General features: G+C 54.2%; 2 protein-coding genes across 3 annotated transcripts in view; one reads left to right on the top strand and one right to left on the bottom strand.

The window, feature by feature from the left end:
- SLC37A1 (solute carrier family 37 member 1) overlaps positions 1-770 on the bottom strand; it is an 82,641-nt gene extending 81,871 nt beyond the window's left edge. The window contains exon 1 of the mRNA XM_045501279.1: positions 662-770. The gene's annotated coding sequence lies outside the window, so the exon portion shown is untranslated. The remainder of the gene's footprint in view (positions 1-661) is intronic.
- RSPH1 (radial spoke head component 1) lies at positions 658-18,019 on the top strand. 2 transcript variants are annotated; one of them, XM_045501285.1, is made up of 9 exons: positions 658-764; positions 3,075-3,188; positions 3,291-3,396; positions 10,135-10,225; positions 10,958-11,093; positions 14,610-14,681; positions 15,436-15,598; positions 16,424-16,579; positions 16,804-18,019. In XM_045501285.1, exons 1-9 carry the CDS (start codon positions 711-713, stop codon positions 16,806-16,808), a joined length of 897 nt encoding a protein of 298 aa, XP_045357241.1. In that variant the 5' UTR covers positions 658-710; the 3' UTR covers positions 16,809-18,019. The 2 variants fall into 2 exon arrangements, with proteins under 2 accessions (XP_045357241.1, XP_045357240.1); XM_045501284.1 differs by having other exon boundaries at positions 17,817-18,019.
- The last annotated feature ends 6,414 nt before the right edge of the window (positions 18,020-24,433 follow it).

Below are 24,433 nucleotides of genomic sequence, written 5' to 3' on the forward strand. Positions count from 1 at the left end.
TCAGGAGACGTTTATAAACATGAGAAAAGATCTCAGCGGACACCTGTGTCTGGACTGCTAACGCTGAAGGGCCAGAAGGGCCCAGCCAGGTGAGGAAGAGCGGGCAGGGCCCACGGAGGGACTCAAGAAGCCAAGGGAGGGGTGGGAAGGGGCAGTGCTCAGCGCGGGGCAGAAATGAGGCCCTCTCGAGAGCTGGCCCGGTGTACCTTCTGTGCACCAACTCTTTAGGGCCCTGGTCCAAAGGTGGCTCCACGTTACAGGATCACCCAGCCTCCAACTAAAGAGTCCCGGGACCTGTCACCTGGGGTCCAGGTAGGAGAGCTGGTGGGTACCAAGCCCATCCCAAGTCCCGCCCCCTCCCGCTTCCCGGGCGGCGATTGGTCGAGGTGGCCCTCTCGTTGCTATGACAGCATCGAGAGCTTCCAGTGGCTCCGCCCCGCGCCTTCCCACCCCGCCCCTTCCCGCCCCAGGCCACGCCCCTATCTTCCCCGGGCCGCGATTGGTCGAGGTGCCCCTTCCCGTTGCTATGACAGCACCCGAACGCGGCCAGTGGCTCCGCCCCACGCTTCCCCATCCCTCCGCCCGCGCTGGGGGGGGAGGCGGGACGGGCCGCGTCTCCATGGCGACGGCGGACGCGGCTGTGCGAGCAGCGTGTACCTACCTACCAGAGACGCGCTGGTGGCGGCGAGGACCGAGACGGGGGCGAGGCCATGTCGGACCTGGGCTCGGAGGAGTTGGAGGAAGAGGGAGAGAACGATCTTGGGGTGAGAGCTCCGGGTGTACGGGGGGAGTGCTTCCCAGGCGCACCCCCGGAGGCCGACCACAGTCCCCCGGGCGGCCCAGCCAGGGACGGGGACGCGCCGGCCACCGCGGCCTGGAAGTTGGCGGTGAAAGGTGAAACGCTGTGACGTCTCTGGCCACATCCCTTCTCGCCGCCTCCTCCCCTCCCCAGCCCGCCTCCCATTAAAGGCAAAGATTTCCAAGTCAAAGACTTGGGAAGCGGCCTCGACCCCGCTGCCGCAGTCCGCCCAGGCAGTCTCCTTGGTTGGCGGCGTCACCCCGACCTGCCATGCTGCTCTGTAATGGAGCTCGGCTGCTCGGGATCAAGGAGGATGGAGGAAAGTTCTTCCTGGCAACCTTCAAGAAACGCTCAGAGGGTCTCAGGCTCAGCGAAGGCTTCCTACAGGCCCGGAATGCCGTGTGCTTTCTTCAGTGTGGTGGGAGGTGACCCGAGTCTCTGGCATTATTCCCGGGTTTGGGCAGCAGAGAGGCGGTATGGGGTGCACATCCCGCGATGTGAGCTGGGTGAAGGGTGGGCATAGGTGTGTGTGCGTGTGTGTATCTATCTATCTATCTATCTATCTATCTATCTATCTCCATATCCACAGATTAACCGTCTAACCCAGGGGTGATCATTTCTTGGCTGACAGGCTGGGAACCCCAGCCACGGTGCGTGCGTTCAGGGCACAGAGTCGAGATAGTTTCAGAATTAACTGAAAACCTAGCACCTCTCCGGGGCCGGATGTCATGGTGCCTGTTCAGACCTTCTGGCAGCTCTGTGCACCCGTCTCTCAGCCTCTGCCCCATTTTCTGCTCAAGACTAGCACCTCCATCGCGGGGAGCCGCCTGGCCAGGTCGGAGAGCCAGAAGTGCCTGGAATCTGCACGCTGTCCCCACAGCCAGTGGCTAGTGCTAACAGCACCGAAAACCACAGGATTTGCGCTGCAGGGTCCCTCGAGCAATGAGGCCGAGTCTGGGACACCTCCTGACATCCCCATGCTGGGCGGCCTCCTCCTTCATATCTGTTTCCCCATCCCCTTTACCGTTCCTCAGGGAGGGCTTATAAAAATCACTTGCTCGGGGTCTGCTTCCGGGGGAGCCCGACCTACAACATCAGCCCAGGAAGACTTCAAGTTTGTCTCCTCAAATAGCCCTGCTGGTTTGTCACGTTTTAGTGCCTGCAATTTGTAGCTTCAATCACAGCTGGGGTCGTTTTAAAGGGTTCCCTTCCTGTTCGGTCACCCCAGTGGCTCAGTAGGGGTGCACTGGGAGGTCTTTTGAGCAGACCTCAAAAGCTTTTATACATTTTGATTTAGACTAACCCCGCAACAAGTGTGTAAGATCATGCCATTTTTACCTTCTGTCCTGAGCACGGATTTCTGAGCTGGATCGTGCTGGGAAAGGGGGTCTGAAGCCCCGGCAGGAACTTGAACTTGTGTTTGAACTTGTGTTGTAATAAGTCCATGCAGATGCGGGTCTATGTCAAATCGTTACTCTGTGCCTTGGCCGTTTTATTATCTGTTATGTGCACTCTGCACTCGTGATCAGGCGCTGGAGGAAGGTTTATTTTATGAAGGGTCAGAGGAAACAGGTGAATTGCAAGCTTGTGTTATATATACATATATGTGTGTGTGTGTGTGTGTGTGTGTGTGTGTGTGTGTGTGTGTGTATAGAGAGAGAGAGAGAGAGATTTACTTTTCAGATACGTCATTATTTCCCTATGAGTCTATGAGTGTTAGAAACTCAAGTCTCTTGATAAGGAAGTTAAACTAAGTGGACTTAGGGACTCTTGTGAGAGTTGAGCCCTGTTTACGCCTCAGCTCCCCCTTGCTGCTTCCTCTCCCACTGGTGCCTCCTGAGACCACGTGCGCCCAGGGAATCATTTGAAGGAAGACTTGTCTTTGCATTTTAAGTCTTGGATTGTTGAAGGAAGCACCAGGGAGGTACTTGAGTGACCGAGGACCGATTCCACCCACATATGTTAGTTCAAACACGTTGCTACAAAGAACGCAATTTGGAATACCTTGAATTTTGTTTACAGTGTGAAGGGTTATCATGATAAATTACAAACTCAGACGTGGCAGAGAGAGAGTGAGGCTTCCACCAGCGACAGGTACTAGGTGTGTCACCTTGGACAAATGCCCCATGTCGCCCAGGTGCAGTTACCTACCTCACCTGTAAGATGGGGCTGAGGATTGGGAGGGCTTCAACGAACCACTATCTACAAAATGCTTTAACATATCGTTAGTGCCGAACACACGGTAGCTGTGATGATCCCGCTTTCTTCTGCCCAGGAGTACGACGGGGAACGGAATGAGGCAGGTGAACGGCACGGACACGGGAAAGCAAGGCTGCCCAACGGGGACACGTATGAAGGGAGCTACCAACACGGTAAAAGGCACGGCCAGGTCAGAACTGGTGACGTGAGTGGGTCGTTTTCTCTAGTGAATACTCTATGGGTGAGTATTAAATTCAGGAATGATATGAATTATGTAACCAACGTGTTTCAGGGGATCTACAAATTTAAAAGCGGCGCTCGATACATAGGAGAATACGTTAAAAACAGAAAGCATGGCCATGGCACTTTCATATACCCAGATGGATCAAGATATGAAGGTAAGGGGCGCCTGGGTGGCTCAGCTGGTTAAGCCTCTGGCTTTGGCTCAGGTCACGATCTCGTGGTTCAGGGGTTCGAGCCCCGCATCTGGCTCTGTGCTGATAGCTCAGAGCCTGGAGCCTGCTTCGGATTCTGTGTCTCGCTTTCTCTCTCTGCTTTCCTCCCCTGCTCCCACTCTGTCTCTCTTTTTCTCAAACATAAATAAAAACATTACAAGATGCGAAGGTAAAATGCACTCACAAAGCAGATGTTTGTGCTGTAGTGGTGTCCCCTGGGGACTGGACTTGGCTGTGGATGCTGAACTGTAGGAGAGGGCTTAGAGTTCTCCAGATCAGTCACTCAACAAACACAGGCTGTGCCCCTGTGTTCACAGGGTCGACACAGACGCCAGAAAGGCTTAATTAGCGAGCTGCCCCCTCCGTGGGAAATGTGGCCGTCGCTGCGGCCAGCACACTCTCTTGTGAGCCCCTGTGCTGAGGCACGGGGGGCCGCACAGACCCCCATGGGGTCCGGACCCATGATGTTAGATGCCCTGTAGCTTTCTTCTCCTTGAAGCTGCTTCTGCTGTTTTTCGCAGTGGGAGGGGGGCGAGCCTGGGGGGAGAGACACAAGTGGAGTGTGCATGTGAGTCTTCAGAAACCATGCAGGGTCCTGGGTTCCGGACTTTTTCTGGGAAGAACTTACCTAGTTTTCCAAGGAGACCCGTGACCCCCAACCCCGGAGCTATGGTGACAGGTGCGACCTTGTGCGGGGAGCCTCGCTCCTCGTCTGAGGCACCAGGACTGAATGGATGAACGCAAGCAGGACAGGGCACCTGACAGGTGGCGATCGCTCAGCGTGCGGCGGCCTGGGAGGTGGCATCACCTCCCGACGGGCGACGCCACGTCCTCCGGGTGCGAGCCACAGCCGCCTGCCCCATTGCTGAATGAAGGCAGGGCCCAGGAATTCTATAGCAACCATCCTGCCCGCGTCCGAGATGCAGGTGGTTAATGCCTCCCCGTCAGAGGGGGCATTTCTGCTCGTTCCCTATTTCTCGGAGGGCTTATTCCAGATGGAGCACCATCTGCTTTTGGAATCGACTTTCAACAATTTAATTTATAGAGTTCGATCGAATTCTTTCCAAACCGTCACGAGCCTGATCTCATTGCCGTCATGTTCTATTTTCATGTGGACGTTAATACAAGTGGAACCACACACAAATATAGAAAAGAAAAGATACTCAGAATAAGAGATGGAAGGAGTTTCTAACGTGACCGTCTTTGGAAACAGCTGCGCGTTTTTGTGTCTCCCTGTGGCTTTGTCTCTTAGAGGGTGCAGGGTGTAGTCACTACTCGGGGAGTTCTTCTCCGAGGTCAGAAGCTGCAACATCCATCTGAGCTCAGGGAGCGAACAACCTTCCGGCCACAAAGTCCGTGTGAACCCATGGCTGAATTCGTCACGACTGAGCGTTGGCTGACTGCCACCCTGAGGGACACAGAGTGGTTTCCCGCAGGCTAGCGAGTGTGCTCAGCCTCGGCCCGAGGTATGGGGCGCATTCCTGGTCTCCCAGACACCGAGCTGAGCCTGATGGGGAGCCCGGGGACGGAGCGGACACTCCCGGTTTGCGGGGCCACTTGAACAGAGGCAGGGAGTCGGGGGTGCTTGGCGAAGCAGGGGATGGGGTTGGAGGGGTGAGTGGGTGCCAGGCTTTGGAGGGGCCTCTGGACCACCCTCACAGATTGTGAGGTGAGGGGAGGGAGGGCCGATGAGGGCTGGGGAAGGAGAGCGTCTCCAGCGCTGGTCCTGCTCCCGACTGCAAGGAGCGAATAAAGACGATGATGTTTAGCAACAAAGTTGCAGAGAAACAAAGCGCCATGATGACCTGGGGTCGGCTCTTCTGGAAGCTCTCAGGTGGCAGGAGCCGGAGGGAGACACAAATGCGTGGCCGTTGGGGTGCCTGTGGAAGAGAGCCAGAGAAACCCGGATTTTCATCTCAGCCCCGCTGTGTGGCCTTGGGCAAAGTGCATGATGTCTCTGGTTTCTGGGTGCCGTCCCTGTAAATGCATGTTTCGGTTATTACCCCTGTTCCAGGAGGCCACCTTTCCCACTTCTGCACTGTTTACTGCGGCCGGGGTACCGGTGGCTGGGCCGGGTCTCCAACAGGTAAACTGGGACTTTAAAAAGAAAAAAATATTTTTTTAAGTTTATTTATTTATTTTTGGAGAGACAGAGAAAGTACGAGGCGGGGAGGGGCAAAGAGAGAGAGAGAGAGAGAGGGAGACAGAATCCCAAGCAGGCTCCACACTGTCAGCGCAGAGCCCAACGTGGGACTCGAACCCATGAACCGTGAGATCATAACCTGGGCTGAAATCGGGAGTCGAACACCCAGGTGCCCCTAGACTGGGACTTTATAAAAAACAGCTTCCTCACCATATCTCGCTGGCTTGAAATTTGGTTTGCAAGTTAATTCTTTTTTTGAACATTTCCTATAAAATACTTCACACACTTTTCTTGCCACGCTGCCCTGGAGACCAGCTCCCTCGGCCAAGAGAAGAGGACGGAATTGCTTCGTCAGTCGTGGTCTTTTGTTGGGAAGAGACCAAGGGAGGTCTTGGCCCCAGGGCCCTGCTTGGTCAGTTCCTGAACGTTCACACGAGCCAGCTCTGCCTGCTTGTCCCCAGAACCACATGCAGCCCAACCTTGGCCACAGTGCGAATACTTACACCACAGAAATCGGTGTATGCTACACGTCTGCCCTCCTCCTCCTCCTCCTCCTCATCCTCCTCCTCCTCCTCCTCCCTCTCCCCTCCTCCCCCTCCCTCTCCCCTCCTCCCCCTCCTCTTCCCCTCCTCCCCCTCCCTCTCCCCTCCTCCTCCTCCTCCCCCCTCCCTCTCCCCTCCTCCCCCTCCTCCTCCCCCTCCTCCCCCTCCTCCCCCCTCCCTCTCCCTTCCTCCCCCTCCCTCTCCCCTCCTCCCCCTCCTCTTCCCCCTCCTCCCCCTCCTCCCTCTGCCCTCCTCCCCCTCCTCTTCCCCTTCCTCCCCCATCCCTCTCCCCTCCTCCCCCTCCTCCTCCCCCTCCTCCCCCTTCCCTCTCCCCTCCTCCCCCTCCTCTTCCCCCTCCTCCCCCTCCTCCCTCTGCCCTCCTCCCCCTCCTCTTCCCCTTCTTCCCCCATCCCTCTCCCCTCCTCCCCCTCCTCCTCCCCCTCCTCCCCCTCCTCCCCCCTCCCTCTCCCTTCCTCCCCCTCCCTCTCCCCTCCTCCCCCTCCTCTTCCCCCTCCTCCCCCTCCTCCCTCTGCCCTCCTCCCCCTCCTCTTCCCCTTCCTCCCCCATCCCTCTCCCCTCCTCCCCCTCCTCTTCCCCCTCCTCCCCCTCCTCCCTCTGCCCTCCTCCCCCTCCTCTTCCCCTTCCTCCCCCTCCCCTCCCCTCCCCCTCCTCTTTCTCCTGTTCCTTCTTTTATTTATTTTCTTTTTTTATTTTATTAAAAATTTTTTTCTATGTTTGTTTTTGAGAGAGAAACAGAGCACGAGCAGGGAAGGAACAGAGAGAGAGGGAGACACAGAATCCGAAGCAGGCTCCAGGCTCCGAGCTGTCAGCACAGAGCCCGACGCGGGGCTTGAACCCACGAGCCGCGAGATCATGACCTGAGCTGAAGTCGGCTGCTCATCCGACTGAGCTCTCCGGGCACCCCCTTCCTTCTTCTTTTAAACTGGTAATTTTTAAGGACACAACTGCCCCTTAAAAATCCAGACAAATCCAGGTGCCTGGGTGACTCAGTCGGTTAAGCGCCCGACTCTCGATTTCTGCTCAGGTCATGATCTCACGGTTTGTGAGTTTGAGCCCTGCGTCCGGCAGAGAAGAGCCTGCTTGGGACTCTCTCTCTCCCTCTCTGCCTGCTCCTCCCCTGCTCTCTCTCTCTCTGTCTCTGTCTCTCTGTCTCTCAAAAAATAAACTTAAAAATTTTTTTAAAAACTCCAGACAAGTCCTCTGGGACTTCTGCATACTCTGTCTATCCTCGTGGCTACGTTAGGTGCGAACTCCTGTGTTTACTGAAATACTTCAGTTTGGGGATCCTCCGTTCCTTCTGCTCATGGGGTTCCTGACACATGTCATACCACGGAACCCAGTCCTCTTAACTGCTACCAGTTGCCCAATCCTCCTCTCTGGGCAGGCTCGGTTCGCCCGCCCTGTCCTGAACCTGGGAGCTGCTTCCCGAAAGCACAGTTCTTCCTCCTTTGTGGTGTCTGTCTCCTGCCCAGACGAGGGCAGGCCCTCCCCGAGGGCTCTGTCACCAGCCCAGCTGCTGGTCTGTCTCACAGAGTGCCGAGAACCCTGTGGGACTGACAGAGAGAACGCGTACAAGTTCCTTTTGTAGATGTGTTGGTGGTCGTGGTGAACATGGAGTTTATTCGCGCGAACATGTATTTCTTGGACGATCAACGTATTCTAGGCATGTGAATTCTTCTTCTTTGTGTGGAAGCGGGTCCAGGTTTCCTGTAAGCCGGAAGCTTATACAAGTTTTGGGGGCTCTATTTAAGAAAAAGAATATAGGGGCGCCTGGGTGGCTCGGTCGGTGAAGCATCCGACTTCGGCTCAGGTCATGATCTCACGGTCCGTGAGTTCGAGCTCCGCGTCGGGCTCTGTGTTGACAGCTCAGAGTCTGGAGCCTGTTTCTGATTCTGTGTCTCCCTCTCTCTGCTCCTCCCCTGTTCATGTTCTGTCTCTCTCTGTCTCAAAAATAAATAAACATTAAAAACAAATTAAAAAAAAAAGAAAGAAAAAATATAAAATTGGCATCAAAGTGAATTTTGATTTGTAACAAGAAATCAAAATAAATGTAAAGATTTTAAATACTGTGACCATTACAAAATCTGAGGAAATAATATGTAAATTTTTATTTTATTGCTATTTAGTTATTATTTATCTCTATTTTTAAATTTTTTTTTCAACATTTATTTTGGGGACAGAGAGAGACAGAGCATGAACGGGGGAGGGGCAGAGAGAGAGGGAGACACAGAATCGGAAACAGGCTCCAGGCTCCGAGCCATCAGCCCAGAGCCCGACGCGGGGCTCGAACTCACGGACCGCGAGATCGTGACCTGGCTGAAGTCGGACGCTTAACCGACTGCGCCACCCAGGCGCCCCATATCGCTATTTTTAATAGAATTTATTGTCAAATTGGCTTACATACAACACCCAGGGCTCATCCCAGCAAGTGCCCTCCTCAATGCCCATCACCCACTTTTCCCTCTCCCTCACCCCCCATCCACCCTTAGTTCTCTGTATTTAAGAGTCTCTTATGGTTTCCCTCCCTCCCTCCCTGTTTGTAACTATTTTTCCCCCCTTCCCTCCCCCCATGGTCTTCTGTTAAGTTTCTCAGGATCCACATAAGAGTGAAAACATATGGTATCTGTCTTTCTCTGCCTGACTTATTTCACTTAGCATCACACTCTCCAGTTCCGTCCACGTTGCTGCAAAAGGCCAGATTTCATTCTTTCTCATTGCGACATAGTATTCCATTGTGTGTATAAACCACAATTTCTTTATCCATTTGTCAGTTGATAGACATTTAGGCTCTTTCCATCATGTGGCTATCATTGAAAATGCTGCTATAAACATTGGGGTACGAGTCCGCTATGCATCAGCACTCCTGTATCCCTTGGGTACGTTCCTAGCAGTGCAATTGCTGGGTCATAGGATAGATCTATTTTCAATTTCTGGAAGAACCTCCGCACTGTTTTCCAGAGCGGCTGCCCCAGTTTGCATTCCCACCGACTGTGCAAGAGTCTTCCTGTCTAAATTCATGTCTGATGTGCCTTTTCCTTGCCTTTCTAGCGAAGAATGGAATGTCTGTCTGACAACAATTTTGTGATAACACTTTCTAGAGAGAAAATAAGAGAACTCTATCTCTGGTCTTTGATCAAAAATCGATAGAAATTAGCTTTTGAAAAAAATTATTCCCTGTCTAGAGAAGAGTCGTTCAGCTTAACAGCGTGTTATTAGCAATGCCGTGTGAGTTTTCAGGATAGCTGTCGTCTTCGGAAATCTGTATTAAGTTTCTTTCATCTGGGGGCTGGAAGGTTTGAGGACATTGTTTGAGGACGCTGTGAGTCTCCCAGGGCAGGGATCAATGTTCAAGAATGGGCAGCGATCACTAGCTACTTTGCTGCGGTCATTCTGGTAGAGGTGTTACGAATTTTATGGTATCTTTGCCGGTTCCAGTATTTCAGAAATCAGCAGGAACCTGCTCGGAGGTAAGTCGGCGGGGACAATCAGTGAGGGAAGAGTCCACGCACAGACGCTGGTTGGCAAAGGTGTGGCATCCAGTCATGCGAAGCAGGGGCACAGGTGGGGCGCCCTGGGCGCCCAGGCTGGGAGAGTGTGCGGGAGTCTGGTGAGGAAGGAGGTGGGAAACGGCACGAGATGGTTGCTGCTGGATCGGTAAACCCACGCAAGCAGAGGGAGGGTGGTGTTGGGGACTGGTGGCGGCCGGGCGGACGAAACCCTGGTTTGAGTCCTGGCCACGCCACTGACCGGCCGTGATACCTGCTGTCGGCACACGCGGGTGGCCGCGGCCCACACGCCCAGACCTGCACGCGGTGAGCCCCTGACCCAGCTTCCCCTAACCAGCGCCCGACGCCACGCCATCCAGCCAGAGGGGCAGGGGGACAGCGGGGAGTCACGGCAGGAGGTGAGGGTCACAGCAGGTGGCGGCTGTCCTTCCCTTCTCACCCGGGTCCGCTTTTGTGTCGCCCCTTCCAGGGGAGTGGGCGGATGACCGAAGACACGGTTACGGCGTCTACTGCTACGTCAATAACGACACCTACACCGGAGAGTGGTTTGCTCACCAAAGGTGCGCATTTTCCCCTCAGCTCGGTAGACCTACTTACGTAACGAGAACAGGATGCTGTCTTATTAAGAAGCAGAATCATGATAGGGGCGCCTGGGTGGCGCAGTCGGTTAAGCGTCCGACTTCAGCCAGGTCACGATCTCGCGGTCCGTGAGTTCGAGCCCCGCGTCGGGCTCTGGGCTGATGGCTCAGAGCCTGGAGCCTGTTTCCGATTCTGTGTCTCCCTCTCTCTCTGCCCCTCCCCCGTTCATGCTCTGTCTCTCTCTGTCCCCAAAATAAATAAACGTTGAAAAAAAAAAATTTAAAAAAGAAGCAGAATCATGATAAAAGCCCACTAACCAGCTCTTGCCAGGCAGTTCAAACCCCTCACGGCTTTAAGGTGAGCACGCCGGGTGGCACGTCACGGGGCAGGTGCACGTTGTGGGGAGGGTATGTGGTCTTTCGTCCGAGAGCCCCGGGGGACGAGGAGGGCACAGAAGAACCCTCCTGGGGACACGGCCACAGCTCCCGGGAGCGCTGCCTCTTCCCCGCGTCGACCGGCCGAGCTGCGGGAAGGTCGTCCTTGCGCAGCCGGCGATGCCCCTCCCGCAAGCGGGCACACAGGGCAGGAGCGCGCTTGGACGGGGCGCAGACAAGCCACACAGAGGCCACGCCCAATTTTGACGTCTGTCTCAGAAACCCGGGCGGTTTTCCCCACGTCGGAACAAAGCGCGTTGCGCTCTCTGTCTTCACCAGGCACGGGCAAGGCACCTACTTCTACGCCGAGACGGGCAGTAGGTATGTAGGCACCTGGGTGAACGGACAGCAGGAGGGCATGGCCGAGCTCATTCACCTGAACCACAGGTACCAGGGCAAGTTCTTGAACAAAAACGTAAGTCACTGGGCAGCAACGTGTGCCCCCTCCCCCCGTCTGTGTACATACGTGAAGGAAGAACCCTAAAATCTCAGGGAGTCCTCCCGCCCCCTCCAAGTACAGGGAGCAGGTGGCCGTGCCTCTCCCTTGGCCTCTGGTGCCTACAGAGGGCAGCGTGGAGAGGGGCAGAGTAGAGAGCGAAATCCTCCCCCCCCCCCCCAGCAGCGATCCAGCCAATCCTTGTAACACGGGGGCATCCTTCCTCTCCTACGTGCTCCCCGTCATGGCTAGATCGGACGTGAAGCATCTCCTGCGGTTGCACGTGCGGGTGTCTGGACTTTCTTCGCCCCGGGAGGCCCGGGGCCGGAGCCCTGGGGAGGCCGAGCCGTGCGTGAGCTTGCTTCCTGCAGGCTAGGCCACCCACCCTGGGCCTGGACTCGGGCGTGCCCGCGTTCAGTCTGCAGTGCTCACGACTGCTCATTTCTGTCTGGAGGGCTCCGCGGCTTTGCCGAGCCCTGGCGGGGATACAGAGAAACCCCGGCTAATTCAGCGCCCACCACGCTGCCATCCCCCGTGGCTTCGAGCAGGCGTTGGGCAGAAACTCTCCCTGAAGAGTTTCCCGAGCAAATTCAAGGTGTTGGAAGTTGACGTGGGGAATATTTAACTGATTTCAGGGAGTCGCCTCAGACTCTCTTACAACTCAGTTTTCATTTTCGTATCGTTCATGCCCTAACTTTCCAGATTCTCCTTTCCAGTGTTTGTAAAACAGCACATTTCCCCCAAATCTATATGCTGCCTATATGTAATTATACGGAATTCCCGGCAAAATTCTCTTGGGACATTTTTTGGCATGGGGAGGTATGTGGAGGGAAAGAGAAGTCGGCAGGAGTTAATCGGGAAGAATCAGCGAGCCTAGATGGGCCTGGAGGACAAGGGCTTTGTTCTGCCGGGTAGTGAAAGTGTGCTAGAAACACAGGAGTTCAGCTGACCCTTGAACAGCACGGGGTCAGGGGCGCTGACCCCCACACAGTCGAAGATCCACAGATAGCTTTTGACTCTCCCAAAACGTGACTGCTAACAGCCTGGTGTCGGCTGGACGCCTTACCAGCGACACAAACAGTCGATTAACACACACTTTGTACGTCGTAGGTATTATACACTGTATTCTTACAATAAAGCAGCTAGAGGAAAGGACACGTTATTAAGAAAATCATAAGGAAGAGGGGCGCCTGGGTGGCTCAGTCGGTGGCACGTCCGACTCTCGGTTTCAGCTCGGCTTCATGGTCTCGCGTTTCGTGGGCTCGAGCCCCACGTTGGGCTCTAAGCTGACAGCGCAGAGCCTGCTCGGGTCTCTCTCTCCCTCTCTCTCTGCCCCTCCCCCGCTTGTGCTGTCTCCGTCTCTCTCAAAGTAAGTAAATAAACTTAAAAAAAAAATTAAAAAAAAGAAAACCACAAGGAAGAGAAGATACATTTACAGTGCTTTCCTGTATTTATTGAAAAATATCCTCGTGTAAGTGGACTCGTGCAGCCCAAACCCACGTTATTCAAGGGTCAGCTGCCCATTCCAGTTGTAGGGCACCCAGACACGTGGCCCCCTCTGCTGCCCACCTGAGCTCCAGCCTCCAGCCCTCCCTTCTTCCCCTGCTTCTTCTCCCGGGGCCGTGTGACCCCCCCCCCCCACACTTCTTTCTGTGCAACCCACATGCACACACTTACATACGTGGGAAAACATTACATCAGGACATGGAAACATACACATTTGCGCATTTGGGGATATCCGTGTAGGTTAGACCCTGCAATCGTGGAGTCCACAAATATTGACATTTTAAATTGTGATCGATGCTGCCAACTTCCCTCCAAAGCTGTGCCAGTTTGCATTCCCGCCAACGGCAGTCTTTAACTTTTTTGCAAATCCGATGGATAAAAAAATATTTTCACGTTGTTTTAATGCGCTTTTCCCCGATTCCTAGTGAAGTCCAGCAACCTTACACCCTTTTGCTACTGGCTTGACTTTCCCTCAGAGAATCACCTGTTCCAACCCTTGCCGGCAAATTGCTAAAACAAATTTAAAGCTGTGATAAATGAAACCGACATACGCGAATGGAGAAATACAGATCAGTGGCGTGGATTAGAGAGTCCGGGGACAGATTCAGGTGCCTACAGTAATGTAGCTCCGGAAAAGGGCATCGTTTTAAGTCAGTGAGGGTCCGACAGGGACAAGTGAAAGAGTGGTCCCAGGACCCTTGATAACCACTGGGGGTGGGGCAGGGAAGCAATTTCAGGGTTCCCCCTCTAGCATTGGATGGAGACATGTGAGGACAGGAAGAAAGGTTTAAGTGTGAACAAAGTCACAGAAAAAAAATAGGCAAATGTTTATTAACTTTGAAATGAGGAGAGAGGACTCTCTAAACAGAAATAGAAAAGGAAAACCCAATAGAGCTGGTTGATAAAAATAACCCCTTATAGATTAGAATGCACTATAAAGAAAATTTAAGAGGGGCGCCTGGGTGGCTCAGTCGGTTGAGTGTCCGGCTTTGGCTCAGGTCATGCTCTCATGGTTTGTGGGTTCCAGCCCTGCATCGGGCTCTGTGCTAACAGCTCAGAGCCTGGAGCCTGCTTTAGATTCTGTGTCTCCCTTTCTCTCTGCTCCTCCCCTGCTTGTGCTGTCTCTCTCTCTCTCTCTCTCTCTCTCTCTCAAAAATAAATAAACATTACAAAAATTTTAAAAAATTTAAGAGATACACGACCAATGGGGTTAGGGTATTTGTAACATTAATATAAATATAAAGCACGTATATCAATCAGTGTGATTTAAGTGGCCAAAAAATGTTGAAAAAAAATTCAACCCTACTAATAGCTTAAAAATGTGACTTCATGGTGAGATCCTGTTTTCTAGATGTTAAAAAAAAAAATGTAAAAGTATGTTAAAAAAAAAATCTAAAAGTAGAACAAAATGTTAATGCCCAGGAAAAAACAAGCGTTTGAGGACAAGGTGTTCTTGAGTGCTGCTGTGGGAAGGGACATTATTGGAGCCTCATTCTGGTCAATATATTTAAAAAAATACGTGTGTCTATATCTTTTGTGTGTAAATATGTGCACCGTGTATATGTGTGCGTGCGCGTGCTGTTGCCCAGAAATTCCACTTCTGGAAACTTCCCCGCGGAAAATGTCAAGAGGGGACATAAGATGTGACTCTGCTTATGTTTCCTGCAGTGGCCTTTGTCCAAGACTAGTATCGGCACACCAAATATTAGCGGAGTAAATGGGTGAAACAGACTATATTAACTCTTGTTTTTAATAGTTTTTTAACGTTTATTTATTTTTGAGAGGGGGGAGGGGCAGAGAGAGAGGGACAGGCAGAGAGAGAGGCCCTCTACTTGGCAATTCCGGGCGCCACGAGTACAAAAAGGCTTTCTTTAACCCGCACCGGCCTTCCCGGGACGTGACTTTGGGCGGGATTTCTGCAGCAGGTGCACTAGACGTTGGGCGGTGAACTTGGGAATGAGGTGCTTCTCGGTTTCCCTTTGCTCGCAGCCCGTCGGCCCTGGAAAGTACGTGTTCGACATTGGATGTGAGCAGCATGGGGAGTACCGTCTGACGGATGTGGTACGTGGCAGACCGCATACCGTTTCTCTTTTCGTGGGCGACCGAGCTGCCCCGTGACGTGGACCCTACGGCCCCGACGAGGTCGGACGGGAGTGGTGCCAGCCCTCGGCATCGTTCACGCTCTCCTCCTCCTTCTGGGCGTGCGGGCGTTGGTTCGGCCCCCAAGTGCCAGGACCGAGTGGTATTGCGTCACGGTTCTCGCTGGAGCCTGCGCGTGGCTCTGGCCCCGAGTCGGGGGGCTGTGGTCCCCCCAAGTCCGTCCAGCGACACTGCTCCCCGCATGCGGCAGGTAGCTCTCCTAGTTTTGTCTTTTTGTCCCTCTCCGGTACTCAGCAGTAATGCTAATGCGACCTCGATGCTCCCTGGTCGAAGCGGAGATTAGCCCCGAATGATGTCATTAGCAGGCATCCGTGTGTGTGTGTGTGTGTGTGTGCGCTGGGGGAGCGCTGTCTGTGCTGGATTTCCTGTCATTGTCACCTGATCGGGGCCTGTAGGTAACAGGCACTTTATCTACAGCACCCCCCACGTCCCCTGGGCACCCCCGCACCCAGCCGCGGCTCAGCCCCTCTTTTCCTGCTGGGCTCCACTTCCTCTTTGTCACTCTGCCGCAGCCCAGATCACCACCAGGGCCAGCTGGCAATCGGGCCGACCCCTGAGCCGTGCGGTGACAACGCCCGAGTGGCCCTTCACTCTGAGCATCCCATGGCGAGTTCACAGAGACATCAGTAATTTTACATTTTCAAACTTAAAATAGGAAAGAGGAGAAGAGGAAGAGGAGGAGGAGGTGACCCTGATGACCGTTGTTCCCAAATGGAAAGCCACCAGCATCACAGAACTGGCTCTGTGGACACCGACCCTCCCTGAGGAGCAGCCACCTGCGGACGGGACCATCCAGGAAGAGGCTCCGGGACCCGAGGGTGCGGGGTATGGGGGAGGGCGCCTCCTCTCCGTGGGCCGGTGGCCGGTTGATCTCTGGGATTCAGACTCAGCCTGTTTCGTGTGCAGGATGTAGTCAGGGGGCCGGGAGACTTGGGGGTCGGACCCTCCTGGCGGAGCAGGAAGGAGCAGTGGCAGAGACTGGCTGCAGGGACAGCCTGGCTGGTTCCACGGGAAAGCCCTGTGGTTAAGAGCCCCCCACTCCCGCCTCGGTCAGCGACTGTCCGTGGGCGCGAGCTCGGGCAGGGCCGACAGCAGCTGGGCAGCAAGTCCTTCCCGAGGAGGGTGCGGCCTCTGTGTCTGGCCCGGGGTCTTCCCGAGAAGCAGCCACCGTGCCGTGGGACGATGAAGAAGGTGACACCGTGCAGGGGTCCTTGCGTCGCAAGTGATTGAAACCCAAACCCGAACTGGCCCAAGTGAAATTATACTAACGCGCTGGGGTCCCTACCGCTGTGGGGTCGGGGGTGGAGGTGCCTCCCCGGGCCTGGTGGGGTCAGGCCTCGGCTCTCTGGTCTCTGCTGTGTGCGCTCCGTCCCCTTTGGAGAGCGGTGCTCACCGACTTCATCAGATTGTGGCCCCATCAGCGCTGGAACCCTGGGGGACAGAGCGTGTCTTGTCAGTGGGGAGTAGAGTTCCCCCTCTGCCCCCCTCGCCGGGGAGCGGGACAGGCGCTCCTGGTGCACGCTGGACTGGGTGACTTCGGGAAGGGGAGGGTCCCCGGAGGGGTGGCGGGCGCCCTATCAGCAGGAGGCCGCCTGAGACAGGCCGCAGCCCACACGACAGCGGTTCTCATGGCTCTGTCTCAGGTGGCAGGGAGCCTGCGGAGGACGACCAGGCTCTGGCGGACCTTTCCGAGGGGGAGGCTGACCTCACGAGGCCTGGGGAGGACGACGAAGACGCCACCAGGGAGGAGGGGCGCGAGGACGGCCGAGAGGAGCTTCGATACGGCGCCATCGACCAGGGTGAGCTCTGTAGGTCTGCTTGGGGCTGCAGGTTCCTGGAGCCTTTGAAGGTCTTCCGAGAGCTGTGGGCACCAGCTGAGGGCTGTCTTCAAACCGGATTTCTTTTATCTGATTTAAGGCGGGTGTGTTGGCGCTGAGGGGGGCCGGTGGTCTGGGAACGGCCGGCTCTAGACGGTGGTTGGAGGGCCAGGGGCCCCGCGCAATTTAGTTTGTCTCTGTTGCAGAGTAAGAGTAAATGTCTTTCCCGGTTTTTTGGAGATACCTGAAAAGATGAACTCCCGTAAATCAGGTTTCAATCTAAATGCTTGAGGTGCACGGAGCGTTAGGCTTTTGTTGGCAAGTGATTGTAAGCGCTGCAGGGCCACACCCGAGAAGCCCGCGCTGGCACCGGGTGGCCCGTGGCTAAGGGGCGGCCCGGTGACGTCTCACTTGTCCCCCTGCCTCCTGCATGTGGACCGGATGGCCCGGGGTGTGTGAGGGTGGAGTAGGCTGCGTCCGTAGAGCATGGAAACAGCACGGAGAAGCTGATACGGAGCATCCCCGATGGGATGACCGGGTGCTTCCCAGGGGAGCCGAGAGGCCCTGAGGGCCCGACAGGAAGTGAGTGGAGAAGCATGTGCCATGTGCCCGCGTGTGCCTGTGCACGCCTGTGTGTGGTTGTGTGTGCCCGTGTGTGCTTGCGTGTGCCCGTGTCTTCCTGCCGTGTGCCTGCGTGCACAATTACCCAAACTCGAGACTTAACGTGATTTTGACAGTGTGTCTGAGGTTCACCCTGCTCATCACTTCTGACATGTTACAGAGCCCACTTCCCAAAACAAGGTAACTCTCGATTTCATGAAGCATTCAAGATAACATCTTTCCAGAATGTAGCAAGTCCCTGCTTTTCTTTTGATTGATGCAAAGGCCAAATAGTGACCCCTCGCGCTTGTAAAGCTGCCCGTGTTTGGACGGCGTGTGCGGGCAGACACGTTCCCGAGCTCACGCTCGCCGACGCGAACATTCTCAGCCTCGACTTGGAATACAACTTTGGCTTAATGTATTAACCGGTGCCAAAGAAAAAACCCACCAGCGTCTGTGTGAGATAAAATTGAACATTCCTTTTTTTTTTTTTTTTGCCCGAGAAATGCTTAATATTTATGATATTATTCACTGCGAAAGACCTGTTAGCTCACAGAATTTCAAGATAGCAAGAGGGACGTGGGATATACTCATGTTTCTTTGTCCCCCCACCCTCCAGGAAATGTTAACTTTGAAGAAGAGGAAAGTAAGCAGAGAGAGCAGCCCGCGTGAGGGGAAGCAGACGGGGAGAGTAGGTGAATGCGTCACAAACGCGCTGTTACTTGCCCGCTGACGCGAGTCTATCCACCTATCTTACTAGTTGTTTATATGGTTCACTATAGTGACAATACGAATAAATTTCTTCCTCATCCTTTGCTTGTGGAGGAGCTTCTGCTTCCAGTTATTTAAGCCAGAAGTTGCCAGGTTATTCTGCTGTGTTTGCCCAGTGGTCTTTTCTCTTGGGACAAAGAAAGAGGTCCCACGACCCGGACTCCGCAGAAGATGGTTCATGGCAGCGGCCTCCTGGCCGAGCTCGTGGAGTAACTACTCACCAAAGCTTCTCTCTCAGGCCTTCCTCGACAGAGCCAGGAAGACGCCTGGAAAATAACCCCGTGTGCGACGCGCACGAAGCACAGAGTGATGAATAGACTATGGGCTTGAGCGAGAAACCATCGGCTGCCATTGGAGGGGGTGCTCCTGGCCATCCTAGGGCTGCAGCATCCCAGTGTGGGTTTCGGGGGTCCCTACGGATGGTTGAAGGGCAGGGCTGCCCACAGGCGTGGCTCTGGCCTGTGGTGCCAACTCTTTGGGTTCTCCAGTGGGCCGGGGGCTAACATGTAGACCACGAGCTCTCTGTCCCAGCCCCTCCTGACTGCCCAGCACGGCTGTGAAGTCCTGAGCTCCCGGAGGAGCCCCTGTCCCCTGTCTACCCCAACTCCACGAACAGCATCTGTCTTCCTCCACCCCCAGAGTGGCTTGGAGGGGGGGGTTCTTCATCACCCCAGAATGGCATTCGTAGCTGGTGTGCCCGGCGCCATGCCCTGCATCTGGTCATCCGGTCCCCAGAGCGGGGGCCTCTTTAAGAACCATGCATTATTACCATGGCCTCCGAGCCTCTCCACAGAAACGCACACAGCATTATGAATGTAAAATTACACCAAGGCAGATACTGTTCTAGGATAAGAAATTTCAAAAAAAAAATTACCCACTCAGAGGCCAGCGAGTCCACAAATAGCACATCTAGAAAACTATCGGAATACGGTGTGAATTCGCCGCACGCCCCGAGCCTGTCTCTTCCTACGACGATAATTTTGCAAGATTTCCTGCAGGGAGATCAGCAAGGTCATCACTGTTTTCCCTTGAATGCGGTTTGTAATTCCTGGCGGTTGATGGGCTAGAGCATTGCCCCTCACACCCCACATCTCTTGGCCCATAAAACTGCCTTCGACTGTGCGCTATGTACAGGCGGTCTGATAGATCCTACTGGGCGCCGAAAATTGTGCACGGTGCATCATCAAGTTCCCGACGGGAGAGCGTCCTGTAGATGAAGTGACGTCCACACTCTAGAGCCTGGTGTCCCTCAAAGCTCGTTCCTCCACTCCCACAGACGTGGTGCTGGGTCCACGGGACAAGGGCAGATGGAGACCTGACCTTTGACCCCATACCTATGTGTCAGAGTGCAGGGTAAGTCACCCAAATGGGTGACAGAAGTATTTCCGGAAGCTATTCCGGAGCAGCATGCAAGAACGGAACCACACGTGGGAGTTACTACAAACCAGTAACACGCATGTATTCCAGAAACCCACACCTGCCAAATCCATCCCCGATTGGGCCCTCCCTTAGCGTGTTCTTTTTTTTTTTTTAAGTTTATCTATTTTGAGACAGAGAAAGGGAGAGCACAAACAGGAGAGGGGCAGAGAGAGAGAGAGAGCGAGAATCCCAAGCAGGCTCTGTGCTGTCAGCACAAAGCCCGACAGGGGGCTCAGTCCCGTGAATCCTGAGATCGTGACCTGAGCTGAGATCAAGAGTCAGACGCTTATGAGCCACCTGGGTGCCCCATCCCTTATCATGTTCTAAAAGTGCTGTGATGGCTGTATTGCCACCCATCACCAGGGGGCAGGTGTCAGAATGCCTCAGAGGGAAAAGAGACAGAGGACTTAGATGGTCATGGGGAAGATACTTGTGCCAAATGCACAAGAGCCTGTACCTGTGAGAGCACACCGTCAGGGTGTGGAGGGACCTCGGGCTCATGAGCCTTCACACCCTTTATTGGGCGCAGTCCCTCCCACGTCGCTGGTTTTCAGGACGGAGCTGCTGTCTGCAGATTGTTGCAGCCCCTGGTTGTGTCTGGGCTCTCTTAGCTTGTTCTGCTATCCCCTGTATTTCTAATTTCTAGAAGTTATGGCCAAAGGCTTGGTGGATTCGCCGTTCACGAACAGTTAGCTAAATGCACCGTTTTTTGCTGTTGTATACTTCCTGTGTCATCTGATCAGAAGACACAGTGTGGCTGCCTGGCCCCTGCATTAGCTCTGCCACCCTGCACTGAGCAGCCTGACCCCTCTTGTCCCATGCAGCCAAAAGCGGCGTGTATGCTGTGAACGCTGACATCGTACGACCTTCTGCTCTCCATCCTCACCGTCCAGTTTCAACACCAGCTCCTGATCATTGTCCGAATCTGTTTTATTGTTACCTTACTTTCTCGTGGCTGCTGTCTCAGATCACCACAAACAGGGTGATTCAATCAACAGACGTCTATTCCGTCACCGTGCTGGAGGCTGGGAAGTCCAAACCTGAGGTCTGTGCAGGGCTGTGCTCCTTGAGGAGCTCTAGGGGAGGACCTGTCCTTGCAGCTCCTGGTGGGTCCGGTGCTCAGTGACTACCCTGATGCCCCCCTCTTCCGTCTCACGTCTCCCTCTGCTTCTCTCTCGCAAGGACCCTTGTGATTGGATGATCCGGGACCACGTCCCCATCTCAGGTTGCTTGATTTAATCACACCTGCAAAGACCCTGTTTTCAAAGAAGTGACATTTACAGATTCCAGGGATTAGGACCTGAAATCTTTTGGGCCACCCCTCAGACCATTACAACCATGGTTTAAACAGTGGTTTTCCTTTTTTTGTTGTTATTAAAAAAAAAGTTTTTTTTAACATTTATTCATTTTGGAGAGTGAGAGAGACAGAGCACGAGCGGGGGAGGGGCAGAGAGAGAGGGAGACACAATCCGAAGCGGGCTCCAGGCTCCGAGCTGTCAGCACAGAGTCCGATGTGGGGCTCGAACTCACAGACTGTGAGATCATGACCTGAGCTGAAGTCAGATGCTTAACCGACTGAGCCACCAGGTGCCCCCGGATCTCTCTCTCTCTCTCTCTCTCTCTCTCTTTTTTTTTTCCGAGCGATCCTTGTGGCCTCATGGATTTTCGCTGAGTCACTGTGTTCCAACCCAGTGCAATCCTCATTCTTTACTGTGCTGAAACGGACGGCTTTGGCCACTGGTAGCTCCTCGTGCTTACTTCTGGTCCTTCTGACACAACCCCATCAGTCCTTGAAAATTTTATCACATTTTCCCAGTGCTTTTGATGTTTTGTAATTTATTTTTATATAATTCCAAACTTCCAGAAAATTTGCAAGAATAGGAAAAGGAACTTGTGTTTTCTTCGCCCAGACTCCGGAATTGTTTCCGTCTTGCCCCGTTTGCTTTAGGGAGAGCAAAAGAGAAAGAATAGTGTGTGTGTGTGTGTGTGTGTGTGTGTATAAGTGTATACATGTGGTTCCGTGGTCACGCTTATCCGAGGACGATGTGTTCCCAGACCCCCGCACATGCCTGAAACATGGGTAGTACCTAACTCCACATAGACTATGTCCTCCCTATACATACACGCATACATATAATAGAGTTTAACTTGTAAATCAGCACCATAAGAGATTAGCAACAATAAGTAATAACAACATAGAACAATGATAATATTCTCTAATGAACGTTATATGAACGTGGTCTCTCTCTCTCTCTCTCTCTGCACTCCCCCCTCCTGTGATGATGGGAGATAATAAAATGCCGCGTGATGAGGTGAGGTGAGTGTCGGAGACGTTGTGACCTAGCGTTAGGCTACTGTTGACCTTCCGATGACACATCATCTGCTTCCAGATGGTGATGGACTTTCGACACAAAATGAACAAAACTTTTAATTGTTTTAAAGTTTATTAATTTTGAGAGAGAGAGAGAGTGCACAAGTGGGTGAGGGGGCAGAGAGAAGGGGAGACAGAATCCCAAGCGGGTTCTGTGTCACCAACACAGAGCCCGATTCAGGGCTCAGGGCTTGAACTCGCAAACTGTGGGATCATAACCTGAGCCGAGATCAAGAGTCAGATGCTTAGCCGACTGAGCCACCAGGGGCCCCTGCCTCCTTGTCTTCTTGTCAGAGTCCTTGATGTGCAGGACTTGGAAGCCAGGCGAGTCTAACTGGGCAGATGTACCCCCAGCTCCTGGATTCTCCGCTCACTTTCCAAGGCTGTGGCTGCCTGAGCCCAGCCCTCTGGCTCTTCAGACTGGACAGGGGCCGAGGTCGCTCTGCGTGGTTGCAGCGGGTACGGGCTGAAGCCACACGAACGGAAGTCACCCTTACCAGCTTTTCCTGCCGCTGTTGGCTCTCCTAGAAGCTGGCTGCTTTTCGTTCACTGTCCACTGGCACCGGGGCCTTGTTTTGTAACCTCCGCAGAGCGCGTAGCTATCGTCCTTGGGAAGGCTGGGTCCCGAAGGTGCTTGCCAGGTATGGAGCCTGCCGTGTGTGACGCTGGGCCGAGCACAGAACTGTTCACCAAATGTCTTTATCACAAGTGGAACAATGGCGACATTCCTCTTGACCTCAAGATGGAGACGGTTCTTGTCCCCTGGCCTCCGCCAGCCTTACGGCTTTATCTCCGCTGGAGCCGTCCTGGGGGCTGCTCCCCGCGTGTTTGCCCTCCTGGGTGATGCTCTTGGGGCCCCATCTCAGAAAAGTTCCTGCACCTGCCCGTTCTCCCTGACAGTCCAGAGGGATGGCCTGGGCCCTGGCCAGGCCAGCTCTTCTCTCTTGCTGGGGACCCAGCCTCCCAGGGCTCTCCTGTCAGACGCACCCCTGTTCTTCCCTGCTGACTTGGTCTGGTCTCAGTTTGGGCAGCAGGTAAGGTCTTCCTGGTGACCAGCCCCCACCTGGGAGCCATCCTGAGCCACCTCGTTCGAACAAGAGATGCTCCTGACACCCCGGAAATTCCAAGGGACTTAGGAGCTCAGTTTCAGGACCCAGGGGCCAAACACCGAATATCTCTCATCACCTAAGAAATTATAAGGGTTTTAGGATTTTAAAGAACAAAAACTCAACCAAGTAACTTTATTTATTTAAAATTTATTTTATTTTAGAAAGAGAGAGAATGTACAAGCAGGGGAGAGGGGCAGAGGGAAGGGGAGAGAGAGAGAATCTTCAGCACGCTCCACACTCACTGCAGAGCCTGCTGCGGGGAACGATCTTGTGAACCGTGAGATCGTGACCTGAGCCAAAATCAAGAGTCGGACGCTTAACCGAAAATGTAAAGATCTAATTGGCTTTACCGGCGGGTTCGTGAATGGGGCAGCATCCCACCTGCCAAATGGACGGGAGCTCTGAGCAGTTGTACAGAACGGAAGGCTTTCGGGGGCAGAAATGGGCGGGGCCAGGAAGTTATTAGCAGAAGGCAAACCATTGTCTGAGGCAAGGTCACTTTCCCCTGGGAAGGCAGGGGGTCTCATCAGGCAGGCCACCCGCTCGTGCTGATCAGGAAAGCTCAGGCCCACGGTTCCCGGTCCCGCCCTGGGGGAAGGCTGCAACTCCGTCAGGTCGGTATTAAGCCTCGGTGGCGCCCAGCCACGACTTTGCACGATTTCCCTCTTGGCGAATACGAGGTAAAGGTGACCTGTGTTCACCGTTTTTAGTTGATCAAACTGAAGTCCGGTCGAGCCCGAGCTTTCACAAATAGTGAAATGTGGATTTCGCTGTTTCACCTAGACTGTCCTCGGGTGACTTTTTCTCAGCGCCCTTATCTTCTGGTAAGGAGAGCTTCCTGATGTGGTTATCTTTACAATGGCCCCGGTAGTGACCACCGCCCCACCGGATACTGTCCTCTGAGAGGGGGATCCCAGCAGGAAACGGATGACCCTCTCCAAACAGGGTGATTCAAGGGAGCACTTGGTAAAGGGAGGGCCTCTCGAGAGAGGTGTGAACCGGGTGTAGAAAACTGGCTGGGAAAAAGCCATCAGTCAGGTCCCTTCTTAGCAGACCACGGCTTCTCGTACCCAAACAGGTCACGCAGCACTTTGAAGGTATCTCCTTCGTGTCCAGGGACCCCGTGGACAAGGAGCCAGCCACACAGGCCAGTGGGTCAAGACACCGTGCCCTCTGGAGGCGTCCAGGCCCGCCTGACCCCTGGTGGCCGGATGCTACTCCCACTCTGGGATCCCATTATCCCCTGCTGACATCGGAGTTCAGTGCAGGGGCTGTGCCCCCAGCACCCCGTCCAGGCTGCAGAGGACAGCCCGGGGCTCGGCAAGGACTCCCATGCAATCTTCTTGTCCCCGGGGCCCCCAAAGGCGGGAGGCTATGACGAGGCAGTGGCTGAGTCACTTGCAGAGAACAAATCCGTTTCCCCACTTCTGCGTCCCTGAGCCTTCGACCTCTGTCCTGGACAGCAGCCCAGGACCTCAAACAGTCTGCCCTCATGAATTCCACACCACCCTTGTTCAGGCTTCAGGTAGTCAAGCTGGTAACTCATTGACTACGCCTTCGGGGCTT

This window comes from Leopardus geoffroyi, chromosome C2, assembly GCF_018350155.1.
Source record: "Leopardus geoffroyi isolate Oge1 chromosome C2, O.geoffroyi_Oge1_pat1.0, whole genome shotgun sequence".
Classification (NCBI taxonomy): Eukaryota; Metazoa; Chordata; class Mammalia; order Carnivora; family Felidae; genus Leopardus; species Leopardus geoffroyi.